This window comes from Dioscorea cayenensis, chromosome 9 (assembly GCF_009730915.1).
Source record: "Dioscorea cayenensis subsp. rotundata cultivar TDr96_F1 chromosome 9, TDr96_F1_v2_PseudoChromosome.rev07_lg8_w22 25.fasta, whole genome shotgun sequence".
NCBI lineage: Eukaryota > Viridiplantae > Streptophyta > Magnoliopsida > Dioscoreales > Dioscoreaceae > Dioscorea > Dioscorea cayenensis.
In genome coordinates, this window is record NC_052479.1 from 26,789,512 (window position 1) to 26,812,351 (window position 22,840).

Genomic DNA, 22,840 nt, shown 5'->3' on the forward strand with positions numbered 1-22,840 from the left:
GCACGCTGAGTTATGCAACTGATGAGTACATTTCATATATACATTTCCATACCCTTTTCATGGATCTATCATGTCTTCAAGCATTTATTTATTGTGATTCGGTGCTACTTTCGGTATTATAGTGTATTTGTGCAAGAAAACAGGTCCCTTATGCAAAAGAGCAAGATCCGGCGCAATTATAATGCGAAAAGATGAGAATCTATAGTGCTCTCAGGCCTGACACGGTCACGACACGATCGTGCGTGCTCCACTGACTATTCCAGGCCATTTGTAAAGATAAGTACTAGTAGCAAAATCATGGTAGCTAAGTTATTGTAGCATTTTACTATAGCAACTCATCTGTAGCACAAGTCTGGAGAAGGGACACGGTCTGTATGGTCCTAGCATGATCATGTCGAGCCTGACACCCTTGTATCTCAGGGTGTGTCACACCTGGAAATTGTGTGATTTAATTGTTTAGACATTCTAGTGATTTTCAAGAGGATTGGCACGACCGTGCGCAGGGCGTGTCGTGCCCAAAAAGTGCTTTTTAAGTCAGATATAGAACATTCATGAAAAAATCTTCTCTCCACCCTTTCTCATTCTTGTTGGGGGCGGCTAACAAGCTCTTCCCCTTTACTTTTCTGGGGCCGAGTGAAACTACGGTGCAAGATCGCGAGTGGAGCGGAGCTAAGCCGGCGGAACTTCATCGAGGCATCATTGGAGTGGATGTGAAGCATGAGGGAAGGGGGTCTTTCTTCGCTTCTTTATCTTTGGTCTTCCCTAGCTTTGTAATGAGTTGTATAATTATGAAGGGCTAGCCACTCTCTGGTGTCCCCAGATCTATGAACTTGGATTCTTATATGTTATGTTGATTTGCTTGCTTTTGATATGTCTACGGAGTTTTATTGGTTGTTTGTGTTTAATCATGTGTTTGCATAACTTGATGATTTGATTTGCACAGATGTTTTGGTAATTTAGCTATCTTAGCACAACCTTGGTGTATTTGAGGATGATAGATACAACATTGCTCTTGAGCACACACTTGAACCTTAGGATGTACCTTGTAGGTATTAGGAGCAAGTCCATTGCATGTTTCACTAAGTGATTAGTCCGGCGCACTGCTCTATCTCTGTGTATCGCACCTAGTTTCATTCCAACCCTTACCTGTCATCCTTCCCCTTTTTAGGTCATCTAGTTATCACCCTTACCTAAATCTTTGATCAGGCTAAAGATTAGAAGATCAATCAGTACTTTGAGTCCAGTCCCTGTGGTTCGACAACCCTATCACTCACGGGGTACCACTTTACTACTTGTGTGCGACTCGTATACTTGAGGAGAACACATTAGAAACACATGATTTAACACAAGAATGCAATAGAACTCCATAGGAATTAAAACACAAATAGTCAAAGTATAAGAGACAACATAGCTCACAATCTTGGGGCACCGTGGAACGGTTATCCCCTCATGAAGTCATACAACTAAGAGAAGGAGATAAATGTAAGTAAGAGAGACATCTTGACTTCCCCCTTTTACAAAATCTCTTTAATTGTACTTCAAGAACTCCATGGAATGGGTAACTCCACTTCTTCGATATCTCTAGCTCAACCTTGATCCCCTTAGCTCATGTGGCGACGGCTAATCACCGTCCTCTTGAGAGCTTCCTTGCTAGAGAAGAAGTATCCGAAAACCAAAGATGTCTTCAAACCCTAAATCTGGGAGATAAAAAGGACTTTTCGGGCTTAACACAGTCTGAGCACGGTCGTGCTCAGACCATGCTAATCTTGGAACTTCTGAGCAAAAAGGGCTAACTGTCATGCAGAGAAAATCATGGGGCAGGTTGAGCATGCTCATGAAAGGAGCATACAAACCGTGCTTCCCCTAAAAGCACAAGCAACTTCCATCCAGAGATAATCATGGGGAGATAGCACCACCATCCCCCCCCCGGTTGCTTCCCTTGTGCTTCCACAGAAGAGCAGAGGAGTTTCCATCTAGAGAAAATCATGGGGAGATGGCACGCCCGTGCTATACCCATGCTTGCCTTGGACAGTTAGAGAAATTATCTTCTTTAGTTGATTTAGTCCCTGGTTTCACTCTTTATGTGTTTTGAGGCCTAAAAGCCTGCAACAAAGACAAACATACCTAGAATAGCATTATTCATAAACAAAAGGTGCTAAAAGACAAGCAAAAGAGTACATTGGAGGTATGCAAAATATGATATGAAATATACTCATCATCTATTGTATTATGAAAAACTCCTCTTCAAGAATCAATAAAGGACTTATTTATTTTATCATTTACAATCTCATTTAGAAAAAAAATTATTAATAGAATTATTTACAGCAATATAAACAAGCTTATTTATTAGATTGTTAATAATGTTATAAGAAAATTACACATCATTTTAATATAAATTTATGCAAAAAGATTAAAATTAATTTATACTTTTCATTATGATGAATATTTCATATTATTTTTTTAAATATATATTTCGAATGATTTACGAACATAGTTATATTTATTAACATTTTTATTAATATTATGTTAACAAATTATATATTAACCAAAAATATTTTTATCAAAATCTATTATAGTTTTTATTTTGCCCACTATAAATAAATATAAAGATTTAAAGTTAAATTTTATTTATATTTATTAATTAATATTATATTTTTAAAATATATCTTAAATTAAAAGATATTATATTTTTATGTTTAATTTTTAATCATGGCGAAAGTGTTTGGTTAACATTTGTAATTTAATTAAAAAATAAATTAAGCTTTAGTCGACTTATTTTCTTAAGCAAAATTTCCTTCAAATTTTTATTAAAAGAACTTTTTTAAAATTGAAAAATTCTATCATTTTTAAACTGTTGAGAGTAACTAGTTTTAATTTAGGATTGATGTAAAATAAAGTTACATATATAAATTGATATAGATATGAGTAGTGAAACTAGATTGTTCAACTTAGATTGTACCATATAGGTTAAGCAAATCACAGTGGAGGCATTAAAGAAAACGAATGGCATATGGTTTTATTAAATATATATATATATATATTTATTAAAATTTATTTTACATAGACACAATGATAAAAGTATTTGGGCTGTCATAAAAATAATAATAAACAACAAAAATTCCTATAAATATTACCACAATAGCAATTAAAGATGCAACCTTAGTTTGTTTAAATATAGTAATAGTTATTTAAAAAACATAATTATAAATTTGATTTTAATATGAGATTTTATGAAAATTTTGGTTATTAAATTTTTTTAATATATTTCTGATACATATTATTTACAAAAATATTAATATTTATAAAATTATTTACATTATTATTAACTTAAATATATATATATATGAAATATTTGCACTACAAGAAAAAATGTTATTTGTGACACAAATTTGCAACGCATCAAAATGTTGCAAATCTTTGACACTAATTGCAACAATGTGCGACAAAAAACCAAAAACATTGTAGAAAATAACCAAATTGTGTCGCAAAAAAAAAGACCATCCAAAAATATCACAAAATGTGTAACAAAATCTATGGGTCCAGCATGTAATTGGTTTATGACACAGATTACAACATATTATTTGCAATGATTTATTGGCGTTGTAAAATGTGTAACAAAGTTTACCAATAAAAAATAACCAAGGGTTTATTTGTTTTATTCTAGATAATTAGGTGACACCATGTAGGATGGGTTGGGTTTTTTCAATATTGATGTAGGTTGAAACATAGTGCCAACGATGGATTTGAAATAAATATGAAATTAAATATTTTTTTGGAGGATTTTAAATTATGGTATTTTCTTTCTATTCAAACTAACTTGTATTAGCTTGCATATAAAAATTAATTAAATTCATTTAATTCAAACAAAAAAAAATAACAAAACCTTTCTTCAACACTGAAGCCCATCATCTCACCGCGAAGCCGTTCTACCGATCCTTCCCCTCCCTCCTCCTCCACGGTCTCCACATCTACATCAACCCTGACTCCCTCTCCGCCTCCTCCCTCCAAGCTGCCATATTCCATCTTGACGCCCCTTCGAAACACCAGCCCCACCGCCTCTTTTCCAAACCTATCTTCGCTCCGACGATTGCAACGAATCCAAGGCCCAGCTCCTCCGCCTTCGCCTCTCCGACTCCAACCTCCCTTCTGGCCTTCACTTCACCTTCTTTTGCTCCGCTTCCTCTCCTCTGCTACCACCCTCCCCAACCTAACCTTCCCCCTTCTCCCAGTGATCCCCTTCCTCGTTGCCATCCTCGCATTCTCCCACCTCCTCTTCGCCTCCTTAAGCTTTCTTTCAATCGCTCCTCCTAAAAGCAAAATAAGCCTTCTCTTTGTTCTATCTTGCTCCCTTGCTGCTTGACTTTGATCTCGGCCAATCTAAGATTGCAAAACTCGCGTTGGCGACGATCGTTGACACGCTTCCCTTGCTAATTTTTAGCCCTACATTGAGATTCTCACTAGTATTTTTGTTAGGGATAAAACAGCTCCTATAGAACCTCTCCGTCATCTCCTACTTCACCCCCATTCAGTTCCTCTTGATCTATTATAGATTCAAATGGTAAAATGTAGTATCACTGTCTATAGCATTAGATTCTCTTAGTTCAGAGGATGTTTTTGATCATTTGGTTTGCTGTTTCTCGAGGATTGATGGTAAGATGTTCATTTCTATGGATATTTTGATGGTTTTTTTCTTGTTGATCTCTTAATATGATTCATATAATAACGACAAGAGACGAATATAGGCCAATTTATACTCAATTTCTTTGTTGTATGTTGATAAGTGTTAAACTGATCATATTTTCTATATCATTGACACTGCAGCTAGCATGAAATTGCACTTGTTTATTATCTCATTAGGACCAAAATTTCATTCTTTTGTTCACAACGGCCTTTATTTCTGTTTTAGGAAGAAGAAGCGAATTTAAGGACATTTTGAAGCAAAATGAAGCAAGTTGCTGAATCAAGGCTACACCATGACTCACAACAGGCATTATGGCAATGCACAACACCCGTTGTCTACACTCACCACTACCGTGATCAAACCGTGACAGTATGAGCTCATTGGTAGCAACATAGAAGCCATAACGACCCCACAACGACCATTGTGAAGTCCATAAAGGTCGTTGTTAAGACGAATAATGCCCAAAGACTGTGCTAGGACGTGACTTGAAACCCAAGCAACAACTTACTCACAACAGGCATCACAACACCGTGGTGAGGCCGTGAAGGAGCCTATTACTATAAATACCCTAGTATCCTCTAAATTCAAGGAGACTCTTTTTCCGAAGAAGCTAGAGCGGCCGGATTTCTGGAGATCTGAGAGGCGGGATACGGAGTTTCTTTCCATATTCCAATGGATTCTAGAGGATTTCTCAAGAGTACGTCAACGATCATCATTGGAGAAGATCGCACATGACAGAAATCTTCAGAGATCATCATCAGAGGAGCGTGAGTAACACATGTCATCGGACAATATTGAGATCCTCTAATCCTCATCTTCGAAGAACTATTAGAGGGAGTTAGTCTAGGAATACATTAAACGCTTATTTATTCTTTATTTGGTCATGTGGTTCTCTTGTGCTTTGATGCTTTATTTTGTATGATCCATAAGAACCTAATTCGAGGGGAACTGTATGTCTAGGTCCTTTGGTTATTATTTATGAATCTTGATTGATTAATATAAATTGTTCTAGTTTTCGTAATCATTGCATGCTCTTAATTGATTGTTACATGTTGATGTGGATGGGGAGGATATGCCCCCATAATGATGACTCCCATGCGACAATAGATCTATGCATGTTCTAAGAGGTTATGCATAGCTAGGTTTCTCGATTAGGGATTGATTGTCCCTTAGGCTTAGGTTCTGATTGGTCTCTTCTCATGGGATTCCTGTACTTAAGGCGAACATAAGAGGCTGGGATGGAAGAGATTTCATCTTAAGTTCCTAATGATTTAGACCTAGTCACCATGGTAGTGGGGCTTGTACGCCTTTGAATTCCCCGCGTTCGAACTTAGAACCCAATTAACACTTAACGCCTATTATAATTAATAATTAAGATACTTATAGTACATACTCCCAACTCCTTCTAAGTGTGCTTAACGTCATTTCCAATTGTATTATTCAATAGTGTTATAAAAGTATAACTAAAGAAAAAGCGTAAACGATTAGGCTATTGATTAAGTGAAAAGAAAGTAATAGGACCCTCTCGCCATTCCTGGGGAAATACAACCCTCGTGTTCATCCACGAGGTATTACTTGATGACCTGTACACTTGCGGTATAATGGATCAATTGGAGTATTAAGTGCATACTTACATGCTTATATATTTGCATAATTTACACACCCATAGCACGCCCGTCATATGTATAAGACATAACAATGTTTCTTATTCCTTACTCTGTGTATGTATTATTATAGTGCAAACTATTTTTTTCATATGCATATTTTCTGATTTTACCTTGTGTTTCAGCATGTGTTTAAGATGGAGTAGGAAGAATACAAGAATGAGAAGATCAATTGGAGCTACATCAAATTTATAGCTAACCACGATATCTTAGATTTGATTGAGAAGGTTTGTTTACTCAACATTGAATGTTGAAGTACTGTCATCTACTGTTTTGGTCTCTTCTTGATGGATAAATTAATCTTTTGGTTTGTTCAAAAATTTCTGTCAACTTTGAATGCTGACACTCTGCCTCTGATTTGGTGTGTGTGTGTGTGTGTATAGGGTGAAAATTTTATATGTAGAAGTCATATAATCAAATTCAGATTCATGTTGTCGTAATTTCTTAATGAATGTGGGGTTAGATTTTTTATCTGGGTTGTTCTAGTTGTAGATACCTTCACCCACGTTAAAAGCATAAATGTGTGAAACTTAAATAATGGTTGTGATTAAGATAAAAAGAAGACCTGGTTGATGATCAAAATCCTGCCAATCAGATTATGTGATTTACTTTTATATGTGCATACTTACACAAGTTAGACTTGGGTTTAAATGAATTTTCAACTTTTTGTTTCTTATCTGCATAAGCCACTGGGAATAATCTCTTTCTTGAATGAAGCCTGGTAAAGATTTTTTTTAAATTTTGTTTTAATACATCATTGCTATGCAAATTAATGAGATCTATGTTATTGGTTTATTATATAATGTATCTTATGTACCTTGAATTCTTCTTCTTTTAATAAATATACTTTTGTACTGTTCTGGCTTATGTTAATACGAACATGCACTTTAATGGATTATTACTTTTATTTTATGTTTTCCAGGTCTTTCAAAATTGGCATTTTTTTAGTTTTAAGAGAAGCGATGCTATAACTGCTGAAGTAATGAGAGCTTTTGCCAACTTAGGGGTTGTTTGGCATCGTTTCTATTTTTTGTGTTTTTGTTTTTGTTTCACTTTTATTTTGTTTTCATTTTATTTTCAATTTTTTAAAAATAAATACATGTTTCGATACACTAACTGTTGTGTTTTTTTAAAAAGCTGTAAACAAAAACACATTTGGTTAGTACAAAATTATTATAACGCATTTTTTTATATTTTTTCAAATTCATAATTTTTTTATAAAACTTTATTTTTCATATTAATTTATTTGATTATATTATTAAATAAAATTAATAACATTGACTGGTATTGTATCGGGAAAAAAATATCTCATAAAAATTGCACCATTTGAAAATAAAAAATATTTTGGTGTTTGCCTAAAAAAATTTAATATATATATATATAGATCCATTCGATTTAAAAAAAAAATAAAGGGAGAGGAGGGGCACTATAGAGACATAGTCATAATTTTTTTTAGATTTTACAAATATTTTTTCAATATATATCTATATATGTTATATATTATATCCTAATTTATAAAAACCAAGGGTCAAACAATAAATTTCACAAATAATTTCTAAAAATATATTTTTTATACTATATAAACTAATTTGTAAAATATCAAGCCCAAATAATAAATTTTTATAAATATTTTTTTAAAAAAATATAATTTTTTAAAAATTTATTAGTGTTAATTTGTAAAAAAATTGATTTTTTCAAAATTTAAAATTAAAAATTAAAAGGAGAGAAAGAGAGGAGTAAAAGAGGAAGAGTTTTGAAAACGTTTACAAAAAAGTTGAAAACATAAAAAGTATTGAGAAAAATGCCAAACATGTTTTCTTAGTTTTGTTTCCAAAATATAAAATTGAAAACAAAAATTAGTAGTAACAATGTCAAATAACCCCTTAATTAACTTGGTGAAGTTGAATCTTCAGAAATGCTTAAAAAATCACGTGGGAGCAGTTCACTTTGAAAGGCTTATTCTTTGGCTACCCTAGATGCATATCCGTGAAAGCCCTTGATCTGAAAAATGAACACAAATTTCTCTAACCACAGCAGCTTAGTTGGTATAGGTTAAAAATATATTACACACATCTTTTAACCTTAGCCATCTTTTCACAAGGGAGTGTTTGGTTGTCAGGAATGGATTGAGGGAGGATTGGAATAGGAGTGAGATGAGGGGGAGTGGAGTAGGAGTGAGAATGAAGAATGTGTTTGGTTGATAATGATTGGAGAGTGTAATTTATTGAAAATGGAAAAATAAAAAAGGTAAATATGATAAGATGACATTTATGCCCTTTATTCAAATGAATATTATGTAAATTGAAAAAAAATAAATTAATTGTTATAAATAAATATTTCAATTTTTTTGTTAATATCATTAATAATTAATTAACTATAATAAATAACTATATCAAATTGATAATTAATTATATTTTTTTAAAAATAATTAATTACTAATTAATTAACTATAATAAATAATTAATTAATGATGAAATAGAATTAATTAATTATTATAAATAAATATTTAACTATAATTATTAGTTATTATTATTTCATTTTAATTATTAATTATTATTAAAATATCAACTTAATTATTATATTTAATTAAATTATTATTATTATTTAATTAATAATTATTGTTAAAATTAATTAATTAATTATTATTTAAATTAAATTATTATTTTAATTATTAAATAAAAAGGGCAAATTGGTCATTCTCCCCAAGGAGTGAGGGAGGAGTGGAGCAATCCCCCCATTTTGGGGGGGAAATGGGGGGATTGCTCACTCCCCACTCTTGGATTCACTCCCCTCCCACTCTCACTCCCACTCCCACTCAATCATGTGAACCAAACACTCCCTTAGATGATACTGTGCTTGATTGTTGGGAGTGTGGTCCAGCTGGATGGCTATATTGATAGTTGCATCTTGCATCACTTCAATATTAGCTTAACTCTGAAATGTTTTCTCTTATCTTATTCATCACATTTATTTTAGAATTTCAAAAATGAGGATTTTGGTGGAGTCATCATTTACCTAGAGTATAACTAGCAAAAATTGGCAAATTATTGTGGGTACTGAATTATCCCACATCATGAGTTTATGTAATGGTTTTTCCAAAAGGCTTATGTTGTATTTTGTTTATGTGAATCAAGACACTGTGTAGTAGCCTAATCTCTAACTCCTTCTCTCGGCTCCTTAGCTGCTGCCATTGGTCATTTAAGGGCAACCAAACAAAAAACCATAACTAGGCAGCATAAGGCATCCCGATAATAGAAAATTCAACCTGGAAATTATTCTTGTTTTAGCTTGACCAATTATTGCATGATTCCATTTAAAAATCACTCTAACTTTTCAAGTTGCTCAAATATGTTTTATCAAAAAAAAAAAAAGTTGCTCAAATATGGAAATTGCTTATAATTAATGAATATGGTGCATGTGCCTATTCACTCTCTCTCTCTCTCTCTCTCTGGACTGTATTATTCTTCTTATTTTTCTTGTGCACTTCCATATTCAGGAAAAGGGACTATAATATTTCCTGCTCAAGTTTTAGTGCTATATTATATTCCTTATGAAGATGTATAATTTATTTTCTGTGTTGTATACTATGTTGAGGATCCCGTCTCTGGTGACACCCGGGAGCAACCTCTCTGTTGGTGAAGAAATGAAGATGAGAAGAAAAATAGAGGAGATGCAGTCAAGTATTCAATCAGTGAAGAAAAAAAAACTCTTGACTTAGCCAACCAGCCAATGAGCATAGTGCTCTCCGTCTATTTATATATTCAAAAGTAATACGTTAAAAGTGATCCACAAACTTGTAACCCCATTGGTTAATCAAGTCCACTAACTTAGACCTCACTAGTCCAAAACCTTAAACAAGATACTATTTAGTATTCATTAGCAAAACACAACTATCTCTTTCTCCTAAACTCCATACTTGAGTTTCAATACAATAACCATTCCTGTCCACCATACTGCATTCATGCTCAGCTTACCACCCATGCAACAGCATGGAGAGCCACCATTCCTCTCACGCCATGGTGATGGTCGTGCCTTCCGTACTGCTGCTTCAATCACTGTACCTCGCCATCAACACCAACACCCTCCCTTGATTGAAGCATCTTGACTCCCAGTTCAGCTCGCATTCTCTGGTGCTTCTCCATAGGCAGAGGCTTGGTGAAGATGTATGCCAATTGGTCTCCAGTATTGCAGTGCTGTAACATGATCAGTCCTTCCGACACTAGACTCCGGATGAAATGGAATCTAACGTCGATGTGTTTGGTTCTCCGTGATACATTGGATTCTTCGCAATGGTTATGGTGGATTGGTTGTCACACCAGAGCACTGATGAACCTTCACACTTTCTCCCACAATCAGTTAATATTCTTCTCAACCATACTAACTGACAGGCCGCTGAAGTGGCAGCGATGTATTCGGCCACTGTAGTCGACAGCGCCACCACGTCTTGCTTCTTAGACGACCAAGTAACTGCACATGATCCAAGTCTGCACAGCATACCAGAAGTGTTGTTCCTATCACTTAAAGAGCCACCCCAATCGCTATCTGTGTACCCCTCTAAGCAGCCTTTACTAGAACTGGAATAGAATAGCCCATACAATGTTGTCCCTGCTAAGTACTTCACCACACTCTTAGCTGCATTAAGGTACTCAGGGCTTGGTTTACTCATAAACCTTGATAAAAAATTAACAACATAGCATATATCCGGCCTCGTGTGTACAATGTAGAGCAATTTTCCAATGAGACTCCTATACAATGTAGGGTTTGTTAACTCACCATTTGCTTCAGTTGAAAAATTTCTCATTAACTCCCATAAAGGGTGTCCCACATGTCTACACTGCTTCATATTCAATTGTGATACTAAATCTTCAATGTATTTCCTTTGAGAAATGAAAATACCCGAGCTTGATTGATGTATTTCCAAACCAAGAAAAAATTTAATCAAACCCAAGTCTAACATATCAAAGGTTCTCACCATTTCCTCTTTGAATTGATCAATGAGAGCTTGTGACCCACTTGTATACACCATGTCATCTACATAGAGGATGATCAATATGCAGTTTCTTTTTCCATTATCTTTTCTATATAATGTATGCTCAGATTCATTTCTAACATAACCGTAATGCCTGAAATGGCTGTCAATCTTACTGTACCACGCCCTCGGCACTTGCTTAAGGCCATAGAGCGCCTTCTTCAGTCTATACACAAGATGCTCTTTCCCATTGATCTCATACCCTTCAGGTTGAGTGACAAAAACCTCCTCAAATATCTCTCCATTGAGAAATGTAGAACGAACATCAAAATGATACACCAAATATTGAGCTTGAGTAGCTATTGCAAGGATGATCCTCACGGTTTCATGTCGGGCCACTGGTGAGAAGACTTCTTCATAATCCAAGCCATATTACTGCACATACCCCTTTGCTAATAATCTTGCCTTATGTTTCTGAATTTCTCCATCAGCCCGAACTTTGTTTTGTATATCCATTTGAGATCCACAACCTTCTTACCTGACGGTAATTCAACTAGCTCCCATGTATCATTGTTTCGGATTGCAACCAATTCAGCATCCATAGCTCTCTGCCACTTCTCGTGCTTCACTGCCTCTTGAAATACCTGCGGATCAGCGACATGCAAAGCAAAAGTACAAGAGTTATACAAATCAATTAGAAGCTTAGTTTTCCTTGGTGGAGAATCATCACTAGACTCTCCCAATTGATCAAAGTCACTAGCACTTGAATGATGCCCACTTCCATTTGTCTCTTCTTCACAAGATCTATTCATGTCTATATCTTCACAAGCACTGGAATCTTCCACTGTTACTACAGGTTCTCCTTTGTTTGCTTCTCATTTCCACCTTGAATTTTCATGAATGATCACATCTCTACTTACAATTATCTTTGATGTTGCTGGATCAAACAACCTATAGGCCTTGAACTCCGATCAGTATCCCACCAATATACACTTCAAAGATTTATTGTCCAGCTTGCTCAACTTTTGAGAAGGAATTAGAGTAAACACTACACTGCCAAACACTCAAAAATGGCTCACATTTGGCTTCTCACCGTTCCACACCTCATATGGTGTCTTGCCTCCGAGTGCATGAGTAGGTGATCTATTAATCAGGTATAATGAAGTTGCCATTGCCTCAGCCCAGAAGTTAACTGAGAGTCCTCCATCCTTGAGTAGACATCGTGCTATCTCCACAATGGTCCGGTTCTTGCGCTCCACCAAGCCATTCTGTTCTTGGTGTGTAAGGAGCTGAAAATTCTCTTCTAATCCCGAGCTCATCACAGTATTTATTGAAGGCATGCGATGTAAACTCTCCTCCTCTGTCACTTCTTAAAGTCTTTAACTTGCTTCCAGTCTCCCGTTTCACCATTGTATGAAACCTCTTGAAGTGATCAAAGGCCTCTCCTTTGTTCTTCAAGAAATATACCCAGCATTTCCTGCTAAAGTCATCTACAACAAGAAGAAAATACTTGTTACCTCCCAGGGATGCTGTGTTCATCGGCCCGCAGATGTCCATGTGCACTAGTTGCAGGCATGCAGAGCTCCTCCTGGACTTTAGAGTTGGAAATGCCCCTCTAGCATGCTTACACATTGCACATTCTTCACATTGTTTTGCATAATTCAGCTTTGGCAGCCCTATAAACACCTCTCCTTTGTGCCAAAGCCTCCAGGCTTCTATGGTTTAGATGGCCGAACCTCTTGTGCCACAAATCAGCCATGTCTTGCTTGCTCATGACTAGATTTAGCCTCTCCACTCTAGCAAGGTCTATAGGAAACATATTGTTGCTCTGCCTTGATATTTCGACTACTAGCTCCCCTATGTGATCATCACTGATAACACACTTGTTTTCTTTAAAGGTATCAGAATACCCCTTTCGTTACCAGCTGCCCAACGCTGAGTAGGTTGTGAGCTAAACCCGACACCAGCTGTACTCCTTGAAGTTTCTTGGGCTCTCCGTTCTTCATGCAGATAGATATTGTACCCACTCCGAGCACTTGCATCTTTTTACCATTTCCAAGGCGTACTGTTACTCTATGAGATTCATCTAAGCTAGAGAACAAACTTTTCTATCATGTCATGTGATTAGAGCACCCCGAGTCCACCAGCCAGACCGAGCTCGAGGTCTCAATGACATCCGAACTGGCCATGAAGACATTCTTGGTATCTCACTCCTCCACCACCAGTGAAGCTTCCTTCTCACCAACCTTAACATTTTCTCGACACTCTGCCTTCACATGCCCATACTTTTTGTACTTGAAACACTGGACATTGGCTTTGGAGTCACTACTTTGGCCTCTTGACCACTTGCCTCTTCCTCTCCCTCTGAAAGAAGCCTCTTCCTCGTCCTCGGACTGAGCTCCACCCAGCCGAGGGGCTAGAGCTTCCCTTCTCCTTGGAATGAGCTGTTAAGCTATCACCCTTCACATATAATGCCTTCTCACTGGATTTCCCTACAGATTTGTTCACTCTGAACTCATGGGCTTGGAGTGACCAGCAGAGCTCATCAAGAGTGAACTTTGACAAGTCTCTGGACTCTTCCATTGCGACGGCTACGTAGTTAAACTTCGGCGCCAAGCTTCGTAACACTTTGGACACTACCTCGGCCTCCGAGAGCTTGTGCCCGAGACCTCTCACCTGGTTCACTATCGTGACAACCCTTTCCCAATAGCTCTGAACACTTTCACCATCCTCCATTTGTAAAGTTTTGAAGCTTTGCCGAAGTGCTTGCTTCCTCACGGACACCATCGTTGAAGAGCTTTGATACTGCTTCTTGATTATTTCCCAAGCATCTTGTGTTGTCTCTGCCTCTGCTATCCTGTCAAGGACTAACCCATCTACTGCCTGCTGTATGAGACACCTGGCTTTCGCATCCCTTTTCTTACTTTTCTTCTGCTTCACTTCATCCTCTCCTTCCGCCATTCCATTCTCCACCAAATCCCAGAGCTCTTGAGACTGAAAAACAGTTTTCATTCTCAAGCTCCATCTTCCATACTCTTCGCCTTTGAAGACTGGGACGCAGTGCTGTGTGAAACTCACCGGAGCTTCGTTCGTCATGACCACCCGGCGCTCTGATACCAGACTGTTGAGGATCCTGTCTCTGGTGACACCATGGAGCAACCTCTATGTTGGTGAAGAAATGAAGATGAGAAGAAGAATAGAGGAGATGCAGCCAAGTATTTAGTCAATGAAGAAAAAAAAACTCTTGACTTAGCCAACCAGCCAATGAGCATAGTGCTCTCCGTCTATTTATATATTCAAAAGTAATACGTTAAAAGTGATCCACAAACTTGTAACCCCATTGGTTAATCAAGTCCACTAACTTAGACCTCACTAGTCCAAAACCTTAAACAAGATACTATTTAGTATTCATTAGCAAAACACAACTATCTCTTTCTCCTAAACTCCATACTTGAGCTTCAATATAATAACCATTCCTGTCCACCATATTACGTTCGTGCTCAGCTTACCACCCATGCAACAACATGGAGAGCCACCATTCCTCGCACGCCATGGTGATGGTCGTGCCTTCCGTACGCACTGCTTCAATCACTGTACCTTGCCATCAACACCAACATACTATTCTCTGTAATTTGAAAACTTTTCCTTTCATTATAATCACCAAGTTAAATTTGATGTTTGTGAGAAGATTGTCTTTGATTTACATTTGATCCTTTTATTTCAATCTTCCAGATCTTGTTAAGTTGAGAACCCTTAATTTAGGGTTCAACAATATCACTGATGCATGTCTCATCCATCTAAAAGGTAAAATTCCTATTTAAGCTCTGCATTTATTTATATATCTTTATTTTACTTTGATTGAGTTCAATTCAAATCTTTCAAATCTCTTTCAATTCCCTTCTGAAAATCTTTAAGTGTTGTTATATATATATATATATATATATGCTTCTGAATTCTGTTTCATCCCTTTTTGTTTGCTTAGATATAAAATTTCATTGCAGATTTAAATAATCTGGAGAGCTTGAATTTAGATTCTTGCAAGATTGGGGATGAAGGCTTGTTGAGCTTGAATGGTCGGTTTCTAAGATTGGTTTCAAATTGTTACTACTATATTTGTGTGGCTTTGTTTACATTCAAGGCAGATTATATCCCTGATTAGGAGATGCATTTGTGAAATTTCTAATGAGTATTGGTTCTAATCGGTGCAACTTATTATTGCCATCTTCAGTTCAAGACCAAATAAGGCATCCAAATCAAAATATAAATTATGTTATTACGATATCAAAATATAATTTTTGAGAACTGAGTTTTTTTTTAGAAATTTAACATAAACTATATGCTGATGTTCATAAGATTCATATCCATTATAGGATTTGGCAATATGGTTTTGCTTTCTTTGGTGTTGTTTCCTTGTAGATATCTAAATCATGCTGGATGTATATTTTTTTTGCTACTAGTCATACTCTTATGCTTGGTATCATGTGTTGTGGTTTAAGACTTCTACAATTGAGGAGCTTGGAGTTATCAGACACAGAAGTTGGGAACAATGGACTCCGCCATCTATCTGGTTTGAGCTCTATCCTTCAAATAACATGCAAAAAAAAACTACTTAATTCTGCACATTTAGCATCTTGCCAGTTTTGAACTTAATTATTCTACTTCTTTCGATTTCAAATATTGCCTTTTGCATTCCATTATATGTACTCATGATATGTTTGGTTGTTTGCATGATTGCGTTGGTAGCTGATTCAGGATGTCATTACAGGAATTTTATCATCTACATGTTTTGTTTTGTTTCTGTGATAGTATGGTACACCACAGCCCTCACTTTCCTAGTTTGATCCTCGATTCTATGCTTTTCCCCTTCTAGATACATCTTTTTGCGGTTATGCTATATTTAATGTCATCTGCTTCTCCCCTTATTTAATTTTCAACTGTTTTTATGTGATTATATATTCATTAATTTAGCGTTGCATTATTAAAAATTTTGTAGATCATTCTTGCTTTGTGCACCAATAGATACCTCTGTTTGGTTGCTTCTAATGGTTGTGTCTGGTCTATTCTTATGGACAACTATGAAGCACGGACACTCCAGGAAGCTTGATGTACCCGTGTCGTATCCATCTCGGACACACGGATACTCGGACACACCGTGGATACCTCCAGACACTCATATACTTTTTAAATGATTTTTCTAAATTACTCATGTATATTTCCTAATTACTTCTCAATACACAAAATCACCAAATTAATCTATAAGTAAATATATAACATATATTACATGAAAACTATATCGATTTATATTTACAATAAATATTTTATATAATAGTTAATAAATTTTTTTAGCCGTGTCCTGGCATACCCGTGTTCTTAATTTTTAGAAACTACCATATCACCGTGTTCGTGTCGTGTCACCGTATCCGTGTCTGTGTCCGTGCTTCTTAGGTGGACAACATGCCAAAACAGAAAGTTCCCAGCCAAATGATCAGGGGACGCAAATGTGATACTTTGTTGAATGGAGAAGTTTTTGGTTGGAGCAAAACAAGAAATCAGTGATTAAATTAGATGAGTATGACTTGGAAAGATGAAGTGATGAAGCTGTTTGGATATATTATCTACATTAAACTTAGGAAAATTTTATGGTTTAATAATTTCTATTACATTGTTAGTGTTAGAGAATACACCCTTGAAAGGAAGTGCTTTTCAGGGTATTGATTTTGAAGAATAATGCATTTTTTAAGAAATAAATTTATTAGAGAGCGTTTTCAAGTGATTGATAAAAATTTCGGGGTATGCTAATGGATTAATTTGTTCCAGATTATCTTCTGGGTAAGTTGTTTATATAATTAATATTAATTTACTGGAAAATATAGACAAGATTTTTATATATTTATTTGACTTTAAATCAAATCTTTATTTATAGTATTAATATTAATAGTGTGTTGATTGGCCTCTGAAATTCTAATGTTACCTTCACCATTTGAGGTTGGATAAAATGTTTTTTAAAGGTTTATTATTGGTGGTATAATAGACCAAAAAAAGTTATTAGTGTTTTTCCGATCATGACTCATCCTTTGTACATATTTGTAGGAATATGGTGCTGGTCAGATGTTGACAGCCCAAGGCACGCCTTATTGAAATTCTTTCAGAATTAATTGAAAGACATTGCAGAGGATGGGTGTTGGTGACTAATGAAGTGAGTTCCTTCTTAGAATTATTATCTTCTATTCTGTGCATAATCCATACAGAACAATATCATCTATTTTTTAGAATCTTTAAGATTATATACTGTCAAGTAATATGTACTCAAACTATTTTTTATTTGTAGTTCTTTGTACTAGAATTTGATACGTTACATTTACAACATTAAGCTTCACAAATTTGAATTGGATGGCGTGTTAATGTTTCAAATGGTTGATGCATTCATGGCTGATTTTTAAGAGATGCATTATTTAATTTTAGAGTAAGTTAATTCTCGTTTAATTATAGTTTGATTCACACCCTTGACATCAAGAATTAGTTGGCTTCAAAGTTGGAATGAGAATATAATTTGTTAGAGCAACACTTATATTGATGCTTAGATGACAAATAAAAAAGTGCTACACTCGTGTGGTTTGTAAATGTATTAATTATATATTGTTCTATTAAATGTAATAGTTATATATTATTATGCTATTAAATGTGTAAGTGGTACACTTTTGCTTAGTGTGGTGATAAGTGCTTGTGCGATAAAAATGCGAATCGTTCTCTCCTTATGATGGGCATTACTTTTGTCAGGTTTTAACGCTAATACGTGTGTATTTATGTACTTTTATGCAGGTTGGGTTGTGAGGCCGATTATTTGTGAAAAAAACCATTGTAGATCGTTTTACGCATTATTTGGAGGAGATCTTGAGAAGGCTCAAACACGGAGACATGAGTCGGGTTTAGAATGCTAGAATGTATGCCAAACTCCTTGTATTCGAGCTAAGGCAATGATTCGGAGGGGCACGCAGGCAGTTACATCCCAGTATTCCGGCTTGTGCATACTTAGCAAGATATCCACCAACGTGACCGTTTATTGAAGAACCAAGACGATCTACGACGTGAACGTGTGCCCGTTTATGTTACCTCGATGAAAGCATGGATTCGGGAGTATTTCGGGCCGTCACTGTAGTAGGTACTATTCACAGCCGGCCAAAGAAGGAGCAAAACAGAGGAGCCACACTGCATGAATTCCACACGCCCGTGCGTTAATTCCACAGGCCCGTCTGGAATATCCATAGGGGCGTGTGGAATCCCGATTCCAACCCTATTTAAGGCCGATTTCAGCCCCGATTTGAGGATTTTTTTCTCAATCTTTTCCGTAACTTGAGAGAGGGCTGCGGCTAGGGTTTTGAGAGGTATTGGCTTGGGATTTGGAGAGGTTCTACGGCTCTGACATCGTTATTTCTTTGAAAGAATCCGTTGGATTGATTTGGCAAGGCGTATCTTATACCGGACAAGGGGATCTTGCGACGAGTAGAGGACTCTCTACAAAACCATCGCCATGACTATCGAGGGGGGTTTTCCTATGGATTGCTTTCTTTTACATTTGATTTTATTATCGTTTGTATTGTGCTCCATGGAGAGCTAAACCCCTAGTTGGTACTTGGGTATTTGTGAACCCTAGGATGTATTAGTTTCATTGAATCTCTTTATTACGCTTTCAATTAATTGATGTTATTGTGAGTTCCAATCTTGAATGTTTGATTGTTTGAATACTCCCTTAGAGTGACACTAAGGTTGAGAGTTCATGTGGTAACCTTAGTGAGTGAGTGACACACCACGAGAGTTAGACAAAGCTTGATTGGAGAGGGTTGAGAGGGTGAGTCGAGAGGTATAGGAGCGTCCCCTTCTCCCTCCGGTGTGATAGATTCTACCTCCATTCCTCGAGTTCTTTGTGGCCATAATAGAGCGAATGAGCTAAGGGATGACCCTCCGTTGGGGCTTAGTTGCGAGTGCAACGGAGTGAAGCGTTGAGGTGCTTTTAGCATCTAGGGCTTAATTGTGGTTAGGGACCTTTCTTCTGGACCAAAGGGTTAGGTCTACAATTAGGAAGAGATTTATCACTTGGAATCCCCAAAGCTTAATGCAATCCTTCTTACGAGTGCCAGGTTGAGAGGTTGTTCAACCTCTCCTCCGGGACATATAGAGGATTAGGCTTGGTTAACCCTAGATTCGGGACCATGCATTAAAAGGATGTCCCTGACTCATCATTGCATTAGTTAAGAAGCATAATAGAGAGTTCTTGCACTTGAAACAATTTTCCTAGGTTGATCGATACCCGAGTACCCCATCTTTATCGATTGCATTACCTTCTCCTTTACTTTTGCTCTCTTTTCGGTTGCTTTACTTTTGAGAATTGAATCTTGTCACACATATCACTATTCATCTTTCATATAGTTAAGAAGCAAATTAAGTATTTTTATTCCCTTTTCCCTGTGGATACGATACCCCACTCACCTGGGATTTATTACTTTGACAACTCCCGTGCACTTGCGGGAGAGCATTGTCATGTGGCCAGTGCCTATATTGATATTTTTGTTATAATTATGTAATGTCATAGGTTTCTTTTTAGCTAGTGGTTATGTGTTATTATTGAGTGAATCATTATTTGATGGTTTTTCCTAGCTGATGATATTTTATGGATTAGATTGTGTGTATTTGTATTAAAATGGGGTGAAAGCATGTTGTATCATTTATTCATTTTGATTTTAGGTGAAATGTTGCTTCTACAACTCCATCATCTGCTGTGAGGACTACAGAGTTTGCTTCTCATGTCCCTCATTCTTCAGAGGATGTTGGACAGCCTCAGCTTTTAGCCCAACAACAAGACAAGGGTGTCGATGAAATTGCAACAAAATGAATGTGATGTTTTGGATTATTACATTAGATACTTTTATAACTTTCAATTGTCATATTAGATGTTTAGACTATTATATTTCGTATTGGAATGTCCTATTACATGTTTGGATTATTACATTTTGTATTTGTTTGTTGTATTAGATAATAGGACTATTATATTTTGTATTGGATTGTTGTTTTGGATACTTATAGATTAGAATGATTATTTTGCAAAATATTATAAAATTTATTATTGAGTATTGTAAAATAGGCTTTAAAATAGGTTTGTAAAAAATGTTTCAAAAATCATTGCAAATAAGCGCAAATTGTGTCGCAATTTTGTTTTTTATGAATAATTAATTTGCAACATAATTTGTGACAATAAAAATGTGTCGCAAAGTGTCTCACAAAACTGCAACATAATTTGTGACAATTGAAATGTGTTCCAAGGTGTGGTGCAAAACGTCTCACAAAGTTGGAACACAATTTGTGATACACAAAAAAATTTTGTGATAATCAAAATGTGTCGTAAGGAATGTTGCAAAAGCTTTCACAAAATTCAACCACAATTTGTGACACACAAAATGTGTCGTAAAACAATGTCACATATCGTTGCAAATTAAATTGCAAACATTGTCTCACAACACCTATGAATTGCAATGAGATTTGCAACACTTTCATTTTGCACCGCAAATGTTACGACACATTTTTCAAAAGTGTCGTAAAAATTGCAACATCTGAAACATAATACATTTTGTTATGTTGGAGATTGCATTCTTTGTCACATCTTTGATTTTTTGTGTTGCAAAAATGTGTCACAAATACCAGTTTTTATTGTAGTATTGTATAAAAGAATTACAAACGGATATATGATCTGTTTCTAAATCCATTTTAATTAAAACATGGAATAGAATCCATTTTTAATTAGAAATGTATTTAAAAACATATTTATAATAGAGACAATTAGTTATAAGTCCCTATAAAGTTTCTATTTTCCTTTTCAGTTCTTCTAACTTTTCCAAATTTGATTAAGTCCCTCTTTTTTCTAGCCATATTCGTTTTAGCCCCTAGTGTTAAGTCTGTTAGTTAGTTGAATTGAAAAGTTAGTGGACTTTATTTTCCCATCAGGTTATGTCACATTAAATGTTGTGTATGACCAAATCCAATGAAACTTCTTTGTCAGAGACTTTTGCCTTTACTCCTTCTTCTCGATTCTTCTTCAACATCTTTTTTTTCATCTTGTTTGGGTTGCTGGTTGTCAACAAGTAAGTTTGTTCTTTTTGCTTCCTCTACTTCTTCTTCTTCTTCTTATTCTTCATCCTTTCATGACTGTGGAATCTTCCATCGTAGGTGTGGAAAGTCTTTTCTTATGTTTTGCATCAGGTAACCTTACGAGTTTTTTTAAAATTTCATGTAGGGTTCATCATCAATGGAGACACAAAGGAGAAGGACATATACTTCAATTCACTGTCTTAAGCTCATGGGAGACTGTCATGGGTGAGATATGTGCTCATTGGGCACTAGACATTTTTCAAGTGAGAGTCAAGTTCGTAACGCTTGACTCATACAAAACACTTCACCCAAATAAGTTGGACTTTCCATGCATGTCCCATATATACCATACTTTTAACAAATTTCTCATGGACATCACCATCAAGGAAGTGAGGAGGTTTACAGATGAAAACTCAGGTTCCTTGATCCCATAGTAATACAATAATGAGTGTTAGTGCTCCGGTTACTTTTGTTTATTTGTTCATGTGTATTAAACAACTCTCCTATGTATTACTATTATTTCTTGTGTATTATTAGTTTTTCTTGTGTATATTTTTTTCCAGTTTTCTATGTATTGGAAATTATTTATGAATTGTTCTTCATTTTGTCTTATGCTTTGACACACAAGGATTTCTTCTCAAATAGCATGAACGCCAGCGTCAAGACTTTTCTCTCCCAGCATCCTCTGCTGGGCCACTCAATAATGCTGGGTGTTCCCAAACATATGATGGATTGACATTAAAATTCGGCCAACGGTTTGAGAATGCAAATCAGTTCAAAGATGCCCTATGAAGCATCGCTACAAAATTGTAACTTTATATTTATAAAAAATGATAAACTATGGGTGATTGTCAGGTGCACTACCCCCGATTGCTAGTAGCGAGTGCATGCAGTGGAGGCATTGGTATAACAACGCATCTGAAAAGCATGCAAGAAGTGTCTAGTTAACGTCATCGCGTGACTTTTCCCACAATCGAGTCACAGGATTTTGATATCCACAATTTACATTGTAGTCGGTGCTATCAAACTGGACAAAATCATCAATCATGTAATGCAATAATAGCGGGTTGAGCGGTCTATGCATATTGTAGGTGGAGATGTTACCTCTTTTTTTTGTGTCATGGAGTATTACCCTGAACTGTGTACATTTTGTTGTTGTTGTGTATTACCTTACATTTTCGTGTATCATTTCTTGCTCATGTGTATTACCTTATGTTTCCGTGTATTATTTCTTATTCCTATATATTACTGATATTCCACTATATTACTTGTCTTTTTCCATTTAGAATTATACATTTTTCTATGTAATACTCGCATTTTATGGACTATTTTGTAATTAATTCATATTAGAAATGTTTTCATTTACAAATGGGATAAAATACAAGTCTT

At 35.8% G+C, this 22,840-nt stretch overlaps 1 protein-coding gene across 1 annotated transcript; it reads right to left on the bottom strand.

Moving 5' to 3' along the window:
- Positions 1-13,639: 13,639 nt before the first annotated feature.
- On the bottom strand, positions 13,640-14,410 carry LOC120268618. The gene has a single exon (XM_039275939.1). The coding sequence runs from the start codon at positions 14,408-14,410 to the stop codon at positions 13,640-13,642; it is 771 nt and encodes a 256-aa protein (XP_039131873.1).
- Positions 14,411-22,840: the final 8,430 nt, after the last annotated feature.